Raw genomic sequence first — 20017 nt, forward strand, 5'->3', positions numbered from 1 at the left:
TTACAACATACAATTATTGAGTCACTTGGGTATTAAATGCAGATCCCTGGGCCCCACACCAGATCAAATGAATCAAAACCTTTGGGGTGGGCTGTGGGGAATCTTTTCAAGCTACAAGAATGTGAGGCTCCGGGGGTTGGGGGGAAAGGAAAGAAAAGAATGTGTGGCTCGGCGTTCTAGGACGAGCCCAATTAAAATGGGGGAAAAAAAGGTAATCTATATTTTGGGGAAGTATTTCAGGATAAACCTCAGGATTAAAAATTTTTAAAAAACTTCCTTCTCTGCTTCTATCCCCTCACTTAATTACACCCAGTTCTCAACACAAGAGGCTCCTCTTTTCTCTGTCCCTGCTCCTCCCAAATCACTGTTGCTTTAGAATGCCTTTGATTACTACAAGTAGTGTTAGAAGGGTTTAGGTAATAATTTCCTGAGAAAAGTAATTTTAGGAACAACTCCCACCCCCTTGATGACTCCAGTGATTACAGATGATGGTACGCTGTTCAATGTCAAATTTTCCAAGTCACTAATTTAGCATCTCTTGGGTATTTTAGAGCTATGTAATTTAATTAGCAACTGAGTAAACACACAAATGAGATATAGAATACATGAAAGACTTACGTTTGAGAAGCCTTCGTGTGACCGTTCTGGCTATAGGACATACAAAATGATTCAAGACCATAGGTATATAGACAATGTGCATATGTGTATACATACATGTTGTACTTGTATACAGATGGATCTATACACTGTCCATAAATATACACTGTCCATGTGTTTATATGTATTTCCACAGACAAGTACAGTCATATACTTTTTCCAAAATACAATGAAACACAAGCAGTAAATATGGCCCAATGGTGCATAACTTTAACATAACACTGGTCCTAAGAGCAGCTCTTCCAGCAAACTGCAAGAATGGCAAGCACTTTCTAGTCAGGATTCTAATATTTCAAAAGTACTGTGATTTAAAAGCTCTGAAGGTCAAAGTTGAGCCAAGAGAGATCATTTCAGAACTTATAATACACTAGGAAAAGGCTGACCTTTGCCAATGAAAATAAGGCTACTAACACATCACCAGGACAGGTCTACATCACAGAGCAGGTCACTGTGCTCTACTCCATTCTAAGCCTTCTCTGGTAACTCCCTTGGGATAAGACAACAGAATCCATTAACTGACACACCAGGTAAGAAAACTTTCTTGTTCTGATTAATTTTACTCTCAGGAACTAGCCAGAGGGACAAAACCCCTACCACAACCACCCAACAGATTTTTTTTTTTTTAATTCAAAATCAAATAAAAAACACAACAGAAAGTTAAAAAGGAAAGGCATTTAAAATGCGTTGAGCACCTGTATTTTCTCTTCTTCACTCTATGTTCTTCAACACCTAAAAGGGATCTTTCATGTAAGTCTTATTATCATCCACTCATCATTATAAGAAGAAATGAGGTTCACAGAGGGGATAATTTCTCCAATAGAAACTCAAGTAAGATTTGAATCCCTGCCTAAGTTCAAAGCCCTTGGGCTATTTTCACTTGATCAGGCTCCTTCCACCACAAAAGGCTCAGAGAGCTAGAAACTAAGTAAGAAACAGAATATGATAAAGGGAAAAATATTATTTTTCAGTATATAGACATCATAAATGAGTGGAAGCTTTATTAGGGGAAGAAAATGTACTGCACTGTGGAAGGCCAGTAAAACTTATTTTTTAATAGGTTAAAAAAAGCCCATAAAATTAGAAAACCAGGGGTGCCTAAGTGGCTCAGATGGTTGAGCATCTGCCTTCGGCTCAGGTCATGATCTCAGGGTTCTGGGATCGAGCCCCATGTCAGGCTCCCTGCTCAGCGGAGAGTCTGCTTCTCCCTCCTCTCCTACCCCTCCCCCTGCTCATGCGCTAAAAAAAAAAAATTAGAAAACCATTTCATAGGATTTTTGTGTGTAGTTGAGGATAATTAAACAGCTGCTACTACAACAAATCATTAGGAAAATCCTAATGATATGTGATACTTTTTTTAAATGACAGGTTTAATAAATGGACTAATACTTACAATTCTTTCACTTGCACTGCTTCTATGAAACTATCCTTCTCCAACAATAATTTTATAAGATTGCTGTAAGTCTCACTGTTGAAAATAATGTTTTGCTTTTGTGCCTTCAGGAAAATAGTATATGCATCTACGAAGGAAAAAAAACAAAAAATGAGATGATGTTATTCTGAAATGTCAAAAAGGAGGAAAACCCCCTAGAGCAAAGCCTCAAAGCCACACATGTGTTTATTTTCATGTTCACACACCACAGCACTCTCCAGAGACACACACACACTGACCAAAACAACAGATAACAGTCACACTCCTCATCTTGATAAAAACAAAGTCACAGTTTTGAACAATCTACTTAAGCCACGTGGCTGGTACCTGAAAGGACTTCCTTCTAAAATTACTTTTCTTTTCTTTCTTTTTTAAGATTTTATTTATTTATTTAACTGAGAGAGAGAGAGAGAGAGAGAGCACAAGCAGGGAGAGAGGCAGAAGGAGAGGGAGAAGCAGGTTCCCTGGAGAGCAGGGATGTGGGACTCGATGTAGGTCTCAATCCCAGGGCTCTAGGTTCATGACCTGAGTCGAAGGCAGTGGCTTAAACAACTGAGCCACCCAGGCGCCCCTAAAATTACCTCTAAAGTCAATAAATTATTTTCATGCCAATAAAAATGAGAAGTAGCTCTTCTGAATTTGTCAAAAGATGATACCATTTTCAAAATCAATTGCAAAATGTGTGGTAAAGTCCAAATAAACCACAGGTATAATTTAAATTGAGGGGAGCAAAAGATGCATTTTAAAGCAATCTTTAATCTATAAGTGGGTGGTTACAATGGTTAACATTTCAACACAATAGCATTAAAGTGAATATAGCCTATAATTCTAAAATTAGGAGATCAAATTATTTGGCTACGACAGGACTTATACAAAAACATACAATTTTCAAATATACAGGTATCTAACAAGTAAACTAAGCAACATTTGTTTGACTGATTAACAGTTTTATTTCACTTGTTCACAATAACTGTCAGTGAATGAAAAGATGTTACCAAAAGAGAAGTATCTACACTTTTCAGTCATTTACTTTTCTGAAATAAAATTGCCTGGCTATAAACATCCAAAACTGAAACTATAATCCACTCTCTGGTGTGTATAAACAAATCACAATAGAGATGGGGCACTGTGAACGATCATGTACGACCTTTGGTGGGTATAAAGCTCAATGTAAGGAAATACGATACATGCAACTAGAAGTGAGCAGGATATTAATGCTCTGAAGAACATTCTGAGCTACTTCAGAGGTTTCTGAACAAGCAGACATTGTATCTATACTCCAAGGTTAGGGCAGTTTGCAAGAGCCCTTCAATTAAACTGAAGTGACAATGTCAGAAACTTGCTCTTTCATGCTAAACTCAGAGAAAACTAGAGAGAAAAGGTATGACATTAATATCTGGATCTTAACCAAGGAGAACAGATAAAATCTATCATTCAGTAGACAATGCTGTTAAGGGAGCTGAGAAGTTAAATGCAGTGCAATTATTGTCTACTCCCCAACAAGCATCGTTTGCTCAATGAAAATATACAGGAAGTATAATTACAATATTTAAGATTAACAAAATAATCGGGAAATCTTACTAGTTGTTTTCTAAAGTTGTAGTTTATTAAAGATTAGAGAGAGAGAGCATGCACGTGTGCACACACACGTGAGCAAGGGGAGGGGCAGAGAGAGAGGAAGCAGACTCCCCAGTGAGTGTGGAGCCCAACACATGGCTTGACCTGAGATCCCGCAATCTGTGAGATCACAACCTGAGCTGAAATCCAGAGTCAGACGCTTAACCAGCTGAGCCACAGGAGCCCCTAAAATTACAGTCTTTATATGAAATTGCTATGGCTCTGTTTATTATTCTCTATTAGTTGGAAAAAAGAAAGAAAGAGGCTATCACTGTAATGCCCCAAACTCATTTGTCACAGGTTTCTGGTGTGAAAGTCAGTAAGTATACTAAACTATCAGAAATTCGATAAAGTACTAAAGTTAGCAATCAATTTTCAAAGTATTGATGTTTTGCTAGGCATTCAAATCCTGGAATATACAAAAAACTAGAAACTCTGAAGAACAGAATAAAACCAGTTAAATAAATATAAATTGTATATTAAAGCTAGAATAGGGTATGTTTATAATAACAAACACTGCATTATATTTATTTAGTTAACTATTTTTACTTAAATGAAAATAATTTTTAAAAAGGTGACATATGAAGGGGTTCTAGAGTCTTCCAGCAGTTAACTATAAACTATTTTATAGTTCTTTCGGTCTAATCAAAATTCCACTATTGAAATAGTTCCCATAGTCATAATTAATTTTGTATTTAGGTTTAACATATATATATGGTGAAGACTCAAGGATGTATACACTGAATATGTCACAAAGGAAAATGACCCAAAGGATAAAGTCACTATTCATGATTGAGAAAATATAAGAGCTTAGCTTATTCTTTCCTCATATACTTCATGTTAGTGTCACAAAATTCTAATTAAGTCAAGAAATTATGAGGTTCTGTAAATTTCTAAATTGATTCTTTTCTATTGAACAGAGCAGATATTAAAATGAAAAAGTAGATATTAAAATGAAAAAAAATCTGCTGCATATTGGTTAAAGTATCATAAAGCGTACTTGAAAATCCACACAATATCGAAGGAATTAAAGATGATGCTAGCATGCTATGGAGAAAAATTAACCAAAGTAAAGGATACAATAGTAATATATGATTTTGAAAGAGTACAATGAAGTCTAAATAGAAATGTCTATCATGTAATAGGCAAGCTGATACCAGAGGGTTCAAGATGGTCATAAAAATTTTAAAGCAGTCAGAGTAGTGGTAGGCATGCCACTTCAGGAAAGTCTACCACGAGAGAAAAGGAAGAGCAAGACACAGACCTCATATCCTGCCTCCAACCCTGAAATAGTGCTTGATCACTTCAACATACACAAGAACGGTGCTTAATGCTCTAATCATTTTCTGCTTTCAAATAAAAGCGAAATATATAATAAATACATCTGCCAAAAAACACTCATGATCATGCTATTTTCAAAGTATACTTTTTAATAAAATGTATGCCTATTTTAGTTTTTATTATAAAAGATTTCAAATGTACAGAAAAATATAGAGAGTAGTATAATGGACCTTCCATATGCCCATCACCTACATCTAACAACTATTACCATTTTGCCATTCTTGCTTTATCTTTGTTCCCTATGGCTTAGCTATTTTAAAATATATTATAGATAATCTTGATTTTTTTTCCATCTTTCAGTACTTCAGTAAGATCTCAAAAGTTAAGGACACTGTCTGATAAATCTTAACACCACTATTGTATCTAATAAAAATGAGACAGGGGCACCTGGCTGGGTGAGTCAGAAGAGCATGAAACTCCTGATCTCAGGGTCATGAGTTAAAGCCCCATGTTGGGTGCAAAGATTACTAAAAAAAATTATAAACTTAAAAAAAACAAAAAAAGACAAATAGTTCCTGAATATTATCTACTACTCAGTTGATGTTACGTTTTCCCAACTACCCCAAAATGTGTTTGTTAATTTAAACTTTTTTTAAGATTCTATTCATTCATTGGACAGACAGAGATCACAAGCAGGCAGAGAGAGAGGAGGAAACAGGCTCCCCGCCAAGCAGAGCCCAATGCGGGGCTCAATCCCAGGACCCTGAGACCATGACCCGAGCCGAAGGCAGAGGCCTTAACCCACTAAGCCATCCAGGTGCTCACATTAATTTAAAGAACCAAAGAAAATAATTAATATATGTAAGTTCCATCTCCATCCCAGAGCACTACTAATTTGTTAGAAGGACTTAGATCCCCTGTTGCTATTAGAAGACCCCAGCAAACAGATTTACCTTTGTTTCTCTTTCGTTGGCAGGCATTCAACAGATCTTTCTGGATATTACTTTCTGTATGTGAGGGTGATGAAAAATTCAGGGAGTGCTTTTCATCTTCATACCACAACTGGAAGAAAGAAGTATTCAGTTAAACAAAACCTGGTATACAGAGTGATCTTTTTAGAATGAAACTGGGCTAATTATGCCCTACAGTTATACTGACAACAAAACCTGTTAGGTTTACAGTTAAAAACAAATTACCTCAGGTACGTCAAACGGAACCTCTTGATTACTGTTTCTAAGGATTTCTGCTAATAATCTTAATGTCTTTGCACGTGGAATAATATTTTCTTCTTGCATTTTATTCCACACAGTGTCAGCTTTTTGCCAGTCACCATTTACTTCTGCAAAATTTTGAATAAGCAGAAATTAATGAACATACTAAGTCCAATTCTTAAAAATGTTTAGAATATTTTCCCTATTTAACGTTGAAGTAAGCATTATTCCAAATATTGCCTCCAGGGAAAGGAACAGGATGATTGTGGACCCAAGGCAAAAAGACGTCCTTCTATATGTCTTTTGAGTTTTCAACAACGGAAATTCCTTACCTAATAAAAAACAACAACCCCCATCCCACTTTACTCCATACTTTGAAAGTCTCATGTGAATAAAAAGTCTGTCTTTCTAAGGTAACCTGAGAAGCCCACTGCTGATATCAGAATCAGAAAAAGGTAACAATTCAACTATGCCCGTGAGACTTTGGAAAGATAATGGGTACATGTATATAGTATAATACACAGCTGGAGGTCTAAAGTGATTCAAAGTGCACAAATGTATGATTTTCTTCAAAAGTGTCAAATCAACAATTCCCTTTCACTTAGTAGAATAGGGAGAATACTGTCTCTTCTGCTGACTTGAAGAATGTCTATGACATTGTGTGATAGATTTTTTTATCCCACTAATGCCATCAGACTAAGTATTATAGGGCAAGGGAAGTTTACTAGAAGGAAATAGGCAGATTCCTTCACATTGAAAAATTGAGCTCCTGTTATGTGGTAACCTAATCTTCACAAATAGCAAAAACTTAATAATCAAGACTTAATTTTTAAACATTCTAACAGGTTTTGAAAAGAGAAACGGTCAAGTCATTTAATATAATAAACTTACGCTTGTGAAAAACCAGACCAAAATATTAAAAATATCATGACACTAATTAAGTTCAATGAAAGTATTACACACAAAGAAATACTATTTTAACTGTGTTTTTAAAAAATTTTCATATATATGAATAATGAGTATCTTCATTCTGTAGAGTCAACTCTAGGAAGGGGGTTGTTTCAGAGCACAAATGTTCCAAAAAACATACGTAAATGTTTCTCAAAAACAGCAAAATACCGAAAGAGATGGGATTTTCCTAGATTCCCCCACACCTGTCCAACTGAGAAGCTATGTTTTTTTGGTAACCGATAACTCCTGGAAGTAAAAAACTCAAAGAACAAAAACAAAACACACTCATGCTCCATCAGAAACCTACAACAAGGGATGCCTGGGTGGCTCAGTCATCAAGCATCTGCCTTCAGCTCAGGTCATGATCCCAGGGTCCTAGAATTGAGCCCCACATCAGGGGGAGTCTGCTTCTCCCTCCCCCACTCCCCCTGCTTATATTCCCTCTCTCGCTATCAAATAAATAAATAAAATCTTAAAAAAAAAAAAAAGAAAGAAACCTACAACAAAGAAAAAGGTATTAGTAAGAAAATTTCCCCAGGTCATACACAGATTGTAATGATTTTGTACATACTTTGGTAATAAAAGCAGTCCCATATAAAACCCTTAAATTTACAATCTCTTTTCCCAAAACAAGACTCTCATAAGCTAATTATGCTTTTCCTTCATTAAAATGTTCTCATGTAATATAAAATTCAAAAGTAACTTCTCAAGTATATGAGTATATAAAACTAACTGGACTAAACAAATGAAAAACAAAACCCCAAGCTCCAGCATCTTTAATTCTATAGAAGAGAAAAGGTGGAACATTCTGTCCCCTGCCAAAAGGTACACCTGTGGATTGTGGAAGACATATTTAGGGAAGGTTTCCAAGAACTGGAAACAGCACCACTAAGGTGGTTTTTACAGAGATTCATTTTTAAGATAACATGAACACTAAGAGAAGATGGATGGAAGATGGACAACTCTGTCTTCAACTATAGGAACTCTATGAAAGTAATTTTCTTCTTCTAAAAAAGGCACACATATATGAAAGCTTCCACTTTAGGAGGACAAAGATATTACACAGATGCAGCTTTAATTAAAATGGACTAGCAACTTTTACAAAAGAATATCTCAGAGTGCCTGGGTGGTTCAGTCAGTTAAGTGTCTGCCTTTGGCTCAGGTCATGATCCCAACATCCTGGGATGGAGCCCCAGATCAGGCTCTCTGGTTAGCAGGGAGCCTGCTTCTCCCTCTCCCCCCATGCCCAATGCTCTCTTTCTCTCAAATGAATAAATAAAATCTTAAAAAAAAAAAAAAGAAAGAAAGAAAGAAAGAGAAAGAATGAGCTCATTAAAAAGTTCTACCAGGCCAAACATTTTCTCAGGTATTCACAATCCAAAATATGTATTTTTCAAGTATAATAGGACCACATTTCATATATTATCCCATATCATATGTTCCTTTTCAAATAAAATTGAGTCCATAGTGCTTCAATAAATTATTTAACTTGTTCAAATAAGTGGTCCAAGGGGAAAACAGAAAGAGGGGGACACAAAGGAGAGGTTGGTTGTTCTTCAGAAAGGGGAGGATCAGGGTTATCACAACCACATTATCAACTTACAGCACCACAAAGGCATGAAGTATACAACCTGGGTTATAAAGTGTACTTCATGATAATAGTTCCTGACTTCCAGCCTTACAAGAGGCCACCCTCACCTTACAGGGATCTTCAGACTATTGGCGCAAACACAGAGCAAAAAAACTGGAGAAGGTGTCCAATACAGCCAAGAGAGGGGATGAAGGAGAAAAAAATGGTAATAATCAAAGACTATTTATTCCTAAAGGAAATTTTAAGATGAACCTACGGGTTGTTTTCTTTTCTTTCTTTTTAAAGAAAGCATCAGCAAAAGGTCATCTGTATAGGAAAAAGAGGTTTGTGAGGCTGGCTACCTCCACTTTCCCTGGACTACCCCTGCTCCTCATACATCCTTCCAGTTTTTTTTTTTTTTTCCACTCCGTATTCTTAATCTTGGTTATAGGCCTAACTGTACAGAGCACTACCCTATCTGCTGTGTCCTCCCCAATAACTAGCATAGTTAGGGATTATGGTCCTCTGTGGGGACTACTTTAACTGCTAAGACTCATTTGGATACATTCAGGGTTTTTCTTTTTTTCTGAAGTTGGTATAAAATTAGAATTTAAGCATGAAATAGTTCCTCAAAAGAAAGGGGTGAGGAAGGGTAAGAATCAGCACTTGAGTAAATACAGGTTATAACCCACCAATTAAGGACTACACGCCTAAAACGTAAATTTGCTAATTGTATATATTCAATTAACAACCTCAGTATTGTGTGCCAGAATTTGACCATTAAACCAAAGAACTGAATTTCAAGAATTTTAAGAGTTTTAAAAATTACATAGCGAAGTGTGCATTTCAATGCAACCAACAACTGAAATATAAATTCTACAGCAAGTCTTATTTACACCATTAACATAGAAGATAACGTTTTTTTTTTCTTAAAGGTTTTATTTATTTGACAGAGAAAACACAAGCAGGCAGAGCAGCAGGCAGAGGGAGAGGGAGAAGCAGACTCCCCACTGAACAGAGAGCCCCGATTTAGGACTCAATCCCAGGACCCTGGGATCATGACATGAGCCAAAGGCAGATGCTTAACTGACTGAGCTGCCCAGGCGTCCCAAAGATAAAGCTTCTAATGATAATAAATACAAATTCAAAAAGACAAATGAATTAAATTATTCACTGCTATGTTTGGTGAAGGTAAATTTCCCATGAGAAAAACAAAATAATCTGGATCAAATGTCTGGGGGGGGGGTGGAAGGATGAAGGGATGAAGAGAGGGCGGGGCAAGAGGGAGAAAGGAAGGAAGGAAAGAAGGAAGGTAGGTAGGTTAGTTACTGACTTGTCTAAGAGTTGCTCTTCTCCACCCAAATACCCTAAAAGAGATTGCAAAGTTCCCAGATGTATAAACTGGAACTGACATACTAGAACACTATTTGGTAATAAAGATCAAATGTTTCGGAAGGCAAATACAAATCCAGCCTAAGGAAACAACTATGGGCGTGAACAAAGATTAAGGTACAAAGATAGCTAATACAGCTCTGTTTTATAACGTGTAAAATGAATTTCTAGTCACATGTCTAGCATAAGGAGATTGGCTGGATAAATTCTAGTACAGCCACGCAACATAGTCATTTATAGGTAAGAAAATGTTTATAATATAGATTCAGTCAAAACTACATTAGAATATAATCACATTTTAAAAAACTGTTTAGCAATGAGTCTGTGTATCAATATGCATTTTTCTGGAAAAAGATCTTTTTTTTTCTTTTGAAGATTTTATTTATTTATTTGACAGAGAGATACAACAAGAGAGGGAATAAGAGCAGGGGCAGAGGAAGAGGGAGAAGCAGACTCTCTGCCAAGCAGGGAGCCTGATGTGGGGCTCGATCCCAGGATCCCAGGATCATGACCTAAGCTGAAGGCAGAGCATAATGACTGAGCCACCCAGGCACCCCTGGAAAAAGATCTTATACACATGAATGAACATGGTAGTGATTCTGTGATTTATAGGAGTGACTGTTAAGTCTACCAGAGGATTTAATAAAAAGAAAAAAATTAGGGGCGCCTGGGTGCTCAGTAGGTTAAAGCCTCTGCCTTCGGCTCAGGTCATGATCTCAGGGCCCTCGGATCCAGCCCTGCATCTCTCTGCTCAGCGGGGAAACTGCTTCCCCTTCTCCCTTTCCCTGCCTCTCTGCCGACTTGTGATCTCTCTCTCTCTGTCAAATAAATAAATAAAATCCTAAAAAAAAGAAAGAAAAAGGAAAAGAAAAAAAAATTAGTCTCTTCTCGAAAAGTTCTATTAAATTCTGTGGCCCTGATGAAGATTTTTCTCACCTTCTCATTACTGCAGTAAGACTGTCAGAAATTATGAAACTTGTCTGGTGTCTAGTGATACAATGTAACAATCTGTGATAAAATTCAACCTGGCCTCTACTTAAAACTCTATTGAAGACCACACATTTGACAATCACTAGACCTTCCCGATATTCCTTTCTTGCACCTGCCTTCAACAGAATAAATGTCTGAAGATGAAAACATTAGATCAGATTACTTACTATACAATTTTAGTAGACTGTAGTACAGCTGGTCTCTATCACATTCAAACAACTTCTGTGTCAGCTCCACTAATTTTTCTAGAACTTCAACCTTAAAAAGAAGATTAACAGATGGATCTAGAATGTGTAAAGGACATATTTTATAGCTGACAAATCTCAGTCTAATAATCCTTCCACCAAGCTTTACCCAAAGGGCAGATTAACTTCACTTCAAAAGTTAAAGAGCCAAGCACACCAATGTGAATGGACTTACTGCCACTGAAGTGAACACTTACAAATGGTTAAAATGATAAATCTTATGTTATATATATAGTTTACCACAATTAAAAACAATTTTTTTTTTTTTTTAAGTTAAAAAGCTGAAGGACTCTGTAGTCAAGAACAAAACATGAACAATCATCTGGCTGAGGAAACCTCATGAAGATGCATTCTGAGAATTCAAAGATACTGGTGGAAGAAGATCCAGTGAATACACTCTCCAGTAATAAGAACACTCCTCCACCCAAGTGTTATACTCCTCTTCCCCTGTGGCTTCCACTTGGCGGGATATGAAAAGATATCTGCACTGGAGGAGATGTAAAGTAGAAATTCCACCAGGCTCCCCTAAGTGACTCGCTAGTCACTGAGGACTGAAGCAGATTTAAATTGCAAAGGAAACAAGGTTAGCCTGCTCAAGCCAACAACTTAGGATAAAGCAGGCTAAAATCTTCAGGGCCCAAATTAAAAATTTTAAGGATTCTACTACACCTCAGGAACAAGAATTAAGCTACTGCTTATTTGGAAAACCAAAGATAATGCTGCTTCCATTAATAATGCTCTATGTCCCAAAATCCCTGAATGCTCATATGACATGTAGGAAGGACACTTGCTTTCTACTCACAGTTTTAGGTGGTCGAGACCAGAAATTAAACACAAACCTGATTACTTGAAATACATCTTTCACAAAACCACTGAAGTCTTGTAGATCGAGCTCTAATGCCTGGAGTCTATAAGATAAAATCATCAGATAACGTGTGAGGTAAGGCTCAGCTAAATGTGAATTTTCCCTCAAAGACAATAGTTTTCATCTAATCTACTGCCTCCTTCCTAAACAAATATAATAAAAGAAACCTATAACTTAATAAGAGTTACCAAAGACTCTTACGATTAAAACAGAGCATAAATAGGAACCTATATTTAACCAGTATCTAGAAGATTTGGGTTATGTCAAAATGTTGCTTTGCAGGTCAATTTTCATTCAATAGATCTTTAAACATTAAGATGGTAAACTTTCTTTACTATACAAAGGAACCTTGACTCAGTGTACTAAGTCAACTCTAAAAGATGTCAAACTAAATACACGCACACACTTCAGAGATCCCAATGGATTCAGGAAGCAAAAATTAATGTTACACATACTTATGAACCATCATCACAACAATAAACCAATGGCTTTCACTTTTAAAAGTATTGTGACTGCCACAAATGTGTAGAGAGCGAGGTACTTAAGCAAGCTAAGTACTTAAAATTAGTTCATAGTCTTAGTTTATTTCAATTACTGAGATATATGTTATATCCTCAATCAGAAATTACTAGGGTTTAGTCAATAACTCCAGCGGCAAAGCAGTTCTTTTTTAATTTTGGATACTGGAATAAAAGGCAAACTAATTCACACATAATTCCAAGGATTTGTCACTCTAACTACAATATTCTCATCATGTGTAAGAGGGTTTCCCCATTAAATAGTACATTTCAATCACAGCATTATGATAAGAAAACTGCATACTCATTAGCCCTGGCTGCTCCAGCCTAGAGGAGGTACCTCCACTGATTTCTCTACTCAGCTTTGTTGACTAAACCACGGATCCCTCAAATCCGATCTCTTATTTAGAAGTCCTCATGATTTTTTATTCCTTCAAGTAATACTGTACAATGTTAAATTAAGAACTGAAGCAGACAGCTGTGCCTGGTTGGCTCAGTCAGTAGAGCATGAGACTCCTGATCTCAGGGTCATGAATTTAAGCCCCATGTTGGTGTAAAGCTTATTTAAATAAATAAATAATAAATAAATAAATAAATAAATAAATAAATATTTCCAAAATAAAAAAGAAAAGAACTAAAGCAGACAGTAACATCTCAGAACTCTGGTAGGATGACAGAGAAACAGGTACAACAGAAGTTGTAAAAGTATTCTCATTCTAACTGTGCAAGTATACGCATTCTGGGTTAGAAGAAAGAAATGCTGAATAGATCAACTGCTGAAATATATTCTTAAATACATTAATATTTACACCTCCACACAATTTCTACTCAAGGATTTTCTCACAGGCATTTCTCATAGGCATTACTCTGAAAATGAAACCAATAAAAATGAAACCTAATGAAATCAAATGTATACAAAAAGCCCTTCCAAAAATACTGGACCATCCTCTTTAGAAGAAGGCAAAATCCAAGGAGTACACTCACTTATAGCCTCAACTGATTGCTGATCCAAAACCAATGATCTAAATGGAACAACTTTTATGTTTGTAAATGCTTCCTTTTTGTGGCTGATTAATCTGCTTGCCACGGGCAGGACAGCTGACTTATACAGCAGATATTCCTAGGTTTCATTTTGAAATTGAGAACTGTTTTCACATTATAAATCTCAATCATCAAAAGAACATCTAGGTCAGATTAACTAAATCTCCTAGGCTTCCGTAATAGTCTACATTTCTGGTTTATCTCTTAACATCTTACTGAATTTTAAACACAAGTTGAAAGCAAAAATAGAAAATATAATAAAACTATGGAGAAGAATAGAATTCTAATTGGGATGCTACATATAATTTATCAAAAACCAATTAATTAAAACAGCTTAATTAAAACAATGAACTTGGGGCGCCTGGGTGGCTCAGAGGGTTAAAGCCTCTGCCTTCGGCTCAGGTCATGATCCCAGGGTCCTGGGATCGAGCCCCACATCGGGCTCTTTCCTTGGTGGGGAGCCTGCTTCCTCCTCTCTCTCTCTGCCTGCCTCTCTGCCTACTTGTGATCTCCCTCTGTCCAATAAACAAATAAAATCTTTAAAAAAAAAATAAAATAAAAAATAAAACAATGAACTTACCTAACTTTTTCTGTTTTTGCTACAAACAGTCTAATTAATGGACACTGAGAATAAATTAATTACTCTAATAAAACATCTGGCAAGTTTGTTTCCACCGAGGTTACTGTGCTCTAAAATATTCTTTGTGAAGTTCCAATTTAGCACCAGGTTCACTTGTATAAGAATAACAGTAATGCAAAATACAAAAAAATTTCTATTTAATTGTTACATTACTCTGATGTAAATTTGCTGTTACCATAATAGGCTTCAATATATACTAGTAAAAAGACCTATCAAGTAATTATTATCTTTAAAGTGGAAAGAAACGAAGATTCTTCTACTTCAAACTCTATCTCAAGAAAAACCATCTTAAATTTGACCCAAACAGAAGTTTTTACCTGTTTTGATTTTTCCTGCTATTAGTGTTAGAAACGTGAAATGGAAAACAAATGAACAACTATCCCAGCCTCATATCTTCTATTCAACGTAGCAGGAAAAAAATCAAGTGCATGAGAGGGAGTGGACAAGTAAAAACAAGAACCCAACTATTTATCTTCATAGCTAGAATAGCAAGGAAAGAGGGCGCCTGGGTGGCTCAGTGGGTTAAGCCGCTGCCTTCGGCTCAGGTCATGATCTCAGAGTCCTGGGATCGAGTCCCGCATCGGGCTCTCTGCTCAGCAGGGAGCCTGCTTCCTCCTGTCTCTCTGCCTGCTTGTGATCTCTGTCAAATAAATAAATAAAATCTTTAAAAAAAAAAAAAGTATCATGGAACTTGTTAAATCTTTCAATTATTTGTCCTTTTCTCTAAAATCTTCAGAGATAGGGGTGACTGGGTGGCACAGTAGGTTAAGTGTCCAACTCTTGGTTTCAGTTCAGGTTGTGATCTCAGGGTCAGGAGATCAAGCCCCACATCAGGCTTCACTTAGCATTGAGTCCACTTGAGACTCTCTCCCCTCCTCTGACTCTCCCACTACGTGTACATGCTCTTTCTCTCAAATAAAAGGACATCTTAAAAAAAATCTTCAGAGATAGACTTCAAGACCATGTCTAGAATAAGGAGGAAAATATGATTGAGCAAACATGACCCACTTAACCACATGTTACTGGAGATATTAATAAGTAAACTAACTCATGGGTATGAACTGACAGGAGAACTAACATCTCTTGAAATTTTGGAGGTCAGGGGAAAAAATATCTCTGAAAATCCTGTATCTGTAAAATCCATTCTGGCTTATTAAAGAAGGCAAATTAAGATGAAATCTTGCATGTGATCTAGCAAAGAACAAAGGTAAAAGCCACAAAGACTGGGAGATCACTATAATCCAAACTTTTGGTCCTAAACACAAAACCATAAAAAGAAGAGTTTTGCCCCTGAGAAGACTCTGAGTACCATATGATGGAAGGGTGACAGCAGATAAGAGGAGGAAAAAAAAAAATCAAGAAAGAATAATTCTGAAAAAGGGTAAGTTCTTTTGGTGATTCAGATACTGAGGGGTCAGGGGATCATGGCGATTATACTGCAATATACGTACAAATGCATCAAACCAAAACACTGCATACCTTAAACTTGCATGATGCTATAACTTATCTCAATTTTTAAAAAAGATTTTATTTATTTGAGATAGAAAGTGCGCATGTGTGCACGTAAATGCCCATACAAGTGGGGTGAAGGGCAGAGGGAAGGAGACACCCTGCTGAGCAGAGAGCCCAATGTAGGGCTCAATGCCAGGACCCCAGGATCCCGACCTGAGCTGAAGGCAGGTGCTTAACTGACTGAGCCACCCAGGCACCTCCATCTTATCTCAATTTTAAAAAGACAGATCACAGAGGTAAGAATGGTATAGGAGAACAAAAAGAAAAAGTGAAATCAGGACCCAATTTCAAATTCCATGACTACCACTAACTAAACAAACTCCATACTAACACTCTGAACTAAAGCTTCCTGCTGTAATTACTTCTCAGAGTTGTTTTGTGAGCCTCATATAAAAATGTACATGAAAATTATTTGAAAGTGTAAAAGTGTAACTAATATTAGTTATATTGTTTAGCTTGGAATCTAAATTTGAACCTCAAAGGAAAAGGCTGAAATGAGAAATGCTAACCAAATTTAAAGCAGACTCTTTGTGTTTGTACCTGGAAAACTCAGCAGGCCCTGGCACATGGCAGGCATGAAGTCTGTGATCACTGAACTGCTCAAAGGGCTAAGAATAAATATAAGTATTTCTTTTTTTTTTTTTTTTTAAAGATTTTATTTATTTATTTGACAGAGAGAGATCACGAGCAGATGGAGAGGCAGGCAGAGAAAAAGAGAGAGGGAAGCAGGCTCCCTGCTGAGCAGAGAGCCCGATGCGGGCCTCGATCCCAGGACCCTGAGATCATGACCTGAGCCGAAGGCAGCGGCTTAACCCACTGAGCCACCCAGGCGCCCCATAAGTATTTCTTTATAAAAACCTTTAGTGTAGTTATTTAACATTTCAAATCATAATTTAACTTTTCTCGTACTTGTATGTAACATCCCTCCCTGGACTTAATGTCCTGTCTTAAAACACAAAATGAAGTACCCAAACAATATTAATTTATTAAATGACCTTGCAATACTTCCATCCTGGGAGGTGACTTAAGTACCTTAAAAGCTACTTGACTGATGGGGCGCCTGGGTGGCTCAGTCTTAGTTAAGCATCTGCCTTCAGCTCAGGTCATGATTCCAGAGTCCTGGGATCAAGACCCGCATTGGGCTCCCTGCTTAGCAGGAAGCCTGCTTCTCCCTCTCCCACTCCGCCTGCTCATATCCTCTGTCTCGTTTTCTCTCTCTGTGTCAAATAAATAAAATAAAATCTTAAAAAAAAACAAACAAACAAAAAAAACCTGACTGAAAAAATGAAGTCCTTTCTTAGAGAGAAAATACCATCTTATTATATGCCAACAAACTGGACAACCAAGAAGAAACAGATAAATTCCTAGAAACACTTAACTTCCCAAAACTGAATCAGGAAGAAATAAAAAATTTGAAAAGATCAGTTGCTAGCAATGAAACTAAATCAGTAATCAAAGTACTCCCAACAAAGAAAAGTTCAGGACCAGACAGCTTTACAGATGAATTCTACCACATTTAAAGAGGAATGAACACCTATTCTTCTCAAACTATACAAAAAAAAGAGAAGAGAAAGGAAAACTTCCAAATTCATTCTATGAGACCAGAATTACCCTGATTAAGGGAAAAAAAAATGAATGAATGAAAGGAAAAAAGAAAAGATCATCTTATTTTATCGTAATTTCTAGAAGAGCATGGGAGGCCTGAGCTTTAGACCCAATCTGCTATGATGAACCACAGAAGAGGCATCACCTATAAGGATAGAACAAAATTTCTGTCTTTATGCGTCAGGGGCTTTAACAGTAATGCATTTCACGTACTTCTAAGAAATGATCCTAAGTAAATAATCTGAAAACCAAATATACCTATACCTATAGATTAAGATGTGCATTATGATGATTTCTTTTAAAAGTAAAATTTTTCTCAGAAGACAAACGGGCAAATGAATTTTAGTTCACTTATACTATGGAGTGACTGGTCATTAAAAATAATGATCAGAAGAGTTCTTAATTATACATGCATGGAATGCAGAAACAGTGATGTAGGATAAAACTATGCTTCAATTTACTTCAATTATGTACAAAAGAAATATGTGTTAACTAAAGGACAGAAAAACCACAGAAATGACTAGATGAGTAATGGGATTAACAGTGCGTCTTCATACTTGGCCTATTTTAAAAAGGAATCATGTGTAAATTTTATTTGAATCTATTCACAGGAGAAAAAGTCATATCGATCATCATCACTGGTACAACACAGACTACAAAATACTGACTGGTATTATTATATAGGTTTGTAAAAATAATTTGTGAACATTTCCCCAAGTTCATTCCGGAATGTGCCAGAAGAACACTGAGAGAATCTAGGGATAGTTACCCTGCAGATGAGATTGCAGGAGACTAAAGAGCTGACTTCAATACAGGAAAGACTGTCACACAGAAAGAAGGGAATAAAAGTAACACTTACTATTTAATAATGGACCAAACACTCTTTTGAGTGTTATCTGATAAGAGCCCTAAGAGACAACACAAAGACAAAAGATGGAAGCACTTTCCTGCCTCGGGGCCTTTGCACAGGGAGTTCCCTCTACCTGAAATGCTTTTGCCTCCACTCTGTGTGGCTGGCCCCCACTACATCCTTTAGTTCTTATCCCAAACATGACTTCCTCAGAAAGATCGAGTCTGCGGTATATCTTTCTACAGCAATTACTGCATTATACAGATTCATTTTTAAAGATCTTTCTCTAGGACAGACATCTTCCTCAAGATGTCATTGCTATTATTTATTATTGGGACACATAGATGGCTCAGTTAGTTAAGCGTCTGCCTTTGGCTCAAGTCACAATCCCAGGATTCTGGGATCAAGCCCTATGTCGGGTTCCCTGCTCAGTGGGGAGTTGGCTTCTCCCTCTGCCCCTCCCACCACTCATGCTCTCTTCTCTCTCTCACTCTGACATAAATACATAAAATCTTTTTTAAAAAGTATTTATTATTGATATAACGAAGGGAGAGAGGGAAGAAAGACAGGGAGGGAAAGAGGAAAGGAGAAAAGAAGGGAATAAGGGAGACAGGGTAAACTGGTCAAACAGGATGGACCTCGAGGGCTCTATGCCAAGTGAAATATGTGAGGCAGAGAAAGACAGAGTATGATCTCACAAACATGTTGACTCTAAAACAACCGAACTTCTAGAATGGTGTTTGCCAGGGGCTCAGGGGAAATGGGGAGATATTGGTCAAAAGGTACAAACTTCCCTTATAAGATGAACAGGTTCTGGGGACCTAATGTAGTACATAGTGACTGTAGTTAACAATACTAATAATACAAGACGCCTGGCTGGCTCAACAGAGGTGTGTGTGACTCTTGATCTCAGGGTATTGAGTCTGAGCCCCACACTGGGTACAAAGATTACTTAAATAAATAAAACTTTTAAAAAAATGTTTTTAATAAAAAAGAGAAACAATACTGTATATCTATATCTATATAAATATATCTATATATGTTTGTGTATAATCTATATATCTGTATATGTTTATGTATATATACACCTATATCTAGCTACATTTTTTTAAAGTAGGCTCCATGCCCAGTGTGGACCCCAATGGAGGGCTTAAACTGATCCTGAGATCAAGACCTGAACTGAAATCAAGAGTCGGACACTTAACCGACTGAGCCACCCAGGTGCCCCACTAAGACAGTAAATCTTAAATGTTCTCATCACAAAAAAGAAACTATAATTATGTGTAGTGATAGAAGTGTTAACTAACGCTACTGCGGTAATCATTTTGTAAAATGTAAGTAATCAAATTAACATGTTGTACACCTTGGACAGACACAATGTTACATGCTAATTATATATCAATAAAGCTGGGGAAAAAGAATTTTTTAGAGATTTCCCCTTTCCACCTTTTTGCTTGATCTCTAATACCTGTTAACAGCTTCATCAAACTCTCGAATGTTGAAGAATACCATATGCATCAACCCCTCACCTCATGCTGCATTTCCTCCAGAAAGTCTTGCCTAATTTCCTTCACTGGGAATAAGTTCCATCCTTGAACTCTCAGAAGTATTCATACTTTTCTTACAGCAGTTAATAATTTTCA

General features: G+C 36.8%; 1 protein-coding gene across 1 annotated transcript in view; it reads right to left on the reverse strand.

The window, feature by feature from the left end:
* The window catches only part of LRPPRC (leucine rich pentatricopeptide repeat containing), a 105622-nt gene that overhangs the window by 17461 nt on the left and 68144 nt on the right, over positions 1 to 20017 (reverse strand). Inside the window, exons 26-30 of the mRNA XM_047744610.1 lie at positions 12183 to 12251; positions 11266 to 11356; positions 6181 to 6323; positions 5938 to 6046; positions 2048 to 2174 (exon numbers count right to left, since the gene is read on the reverse strand). Coding sequence (XP_047600566.1) covers positions 2048 to 2174; positions 5938 to 6046; positions 6181 to 6323; positions 11266 to 11356; positions 12183 to 12251 — 539 coding nt within the window. The remainder of the gene's footprint in view (positions 1 to 2047; positions 2175 to 5937; positions 6047 to 6180; positions 6324 to 11265; positions 11357 to 12182; positions 12252 to 20017) is intronic.

This window comes from Lutra lutra, chromosome 9, assembly GCF_902655055.1.
Source record: "Lutra lutra chromosome 9, mLutLut1.2, whole genome shotgun sequence".
Taxonomy (NCBI): Eukaryota; Metazoa; Chordata; class Mammalia; order Carnivora; family Mustelidae; genus Lutra; species Lutra lutra.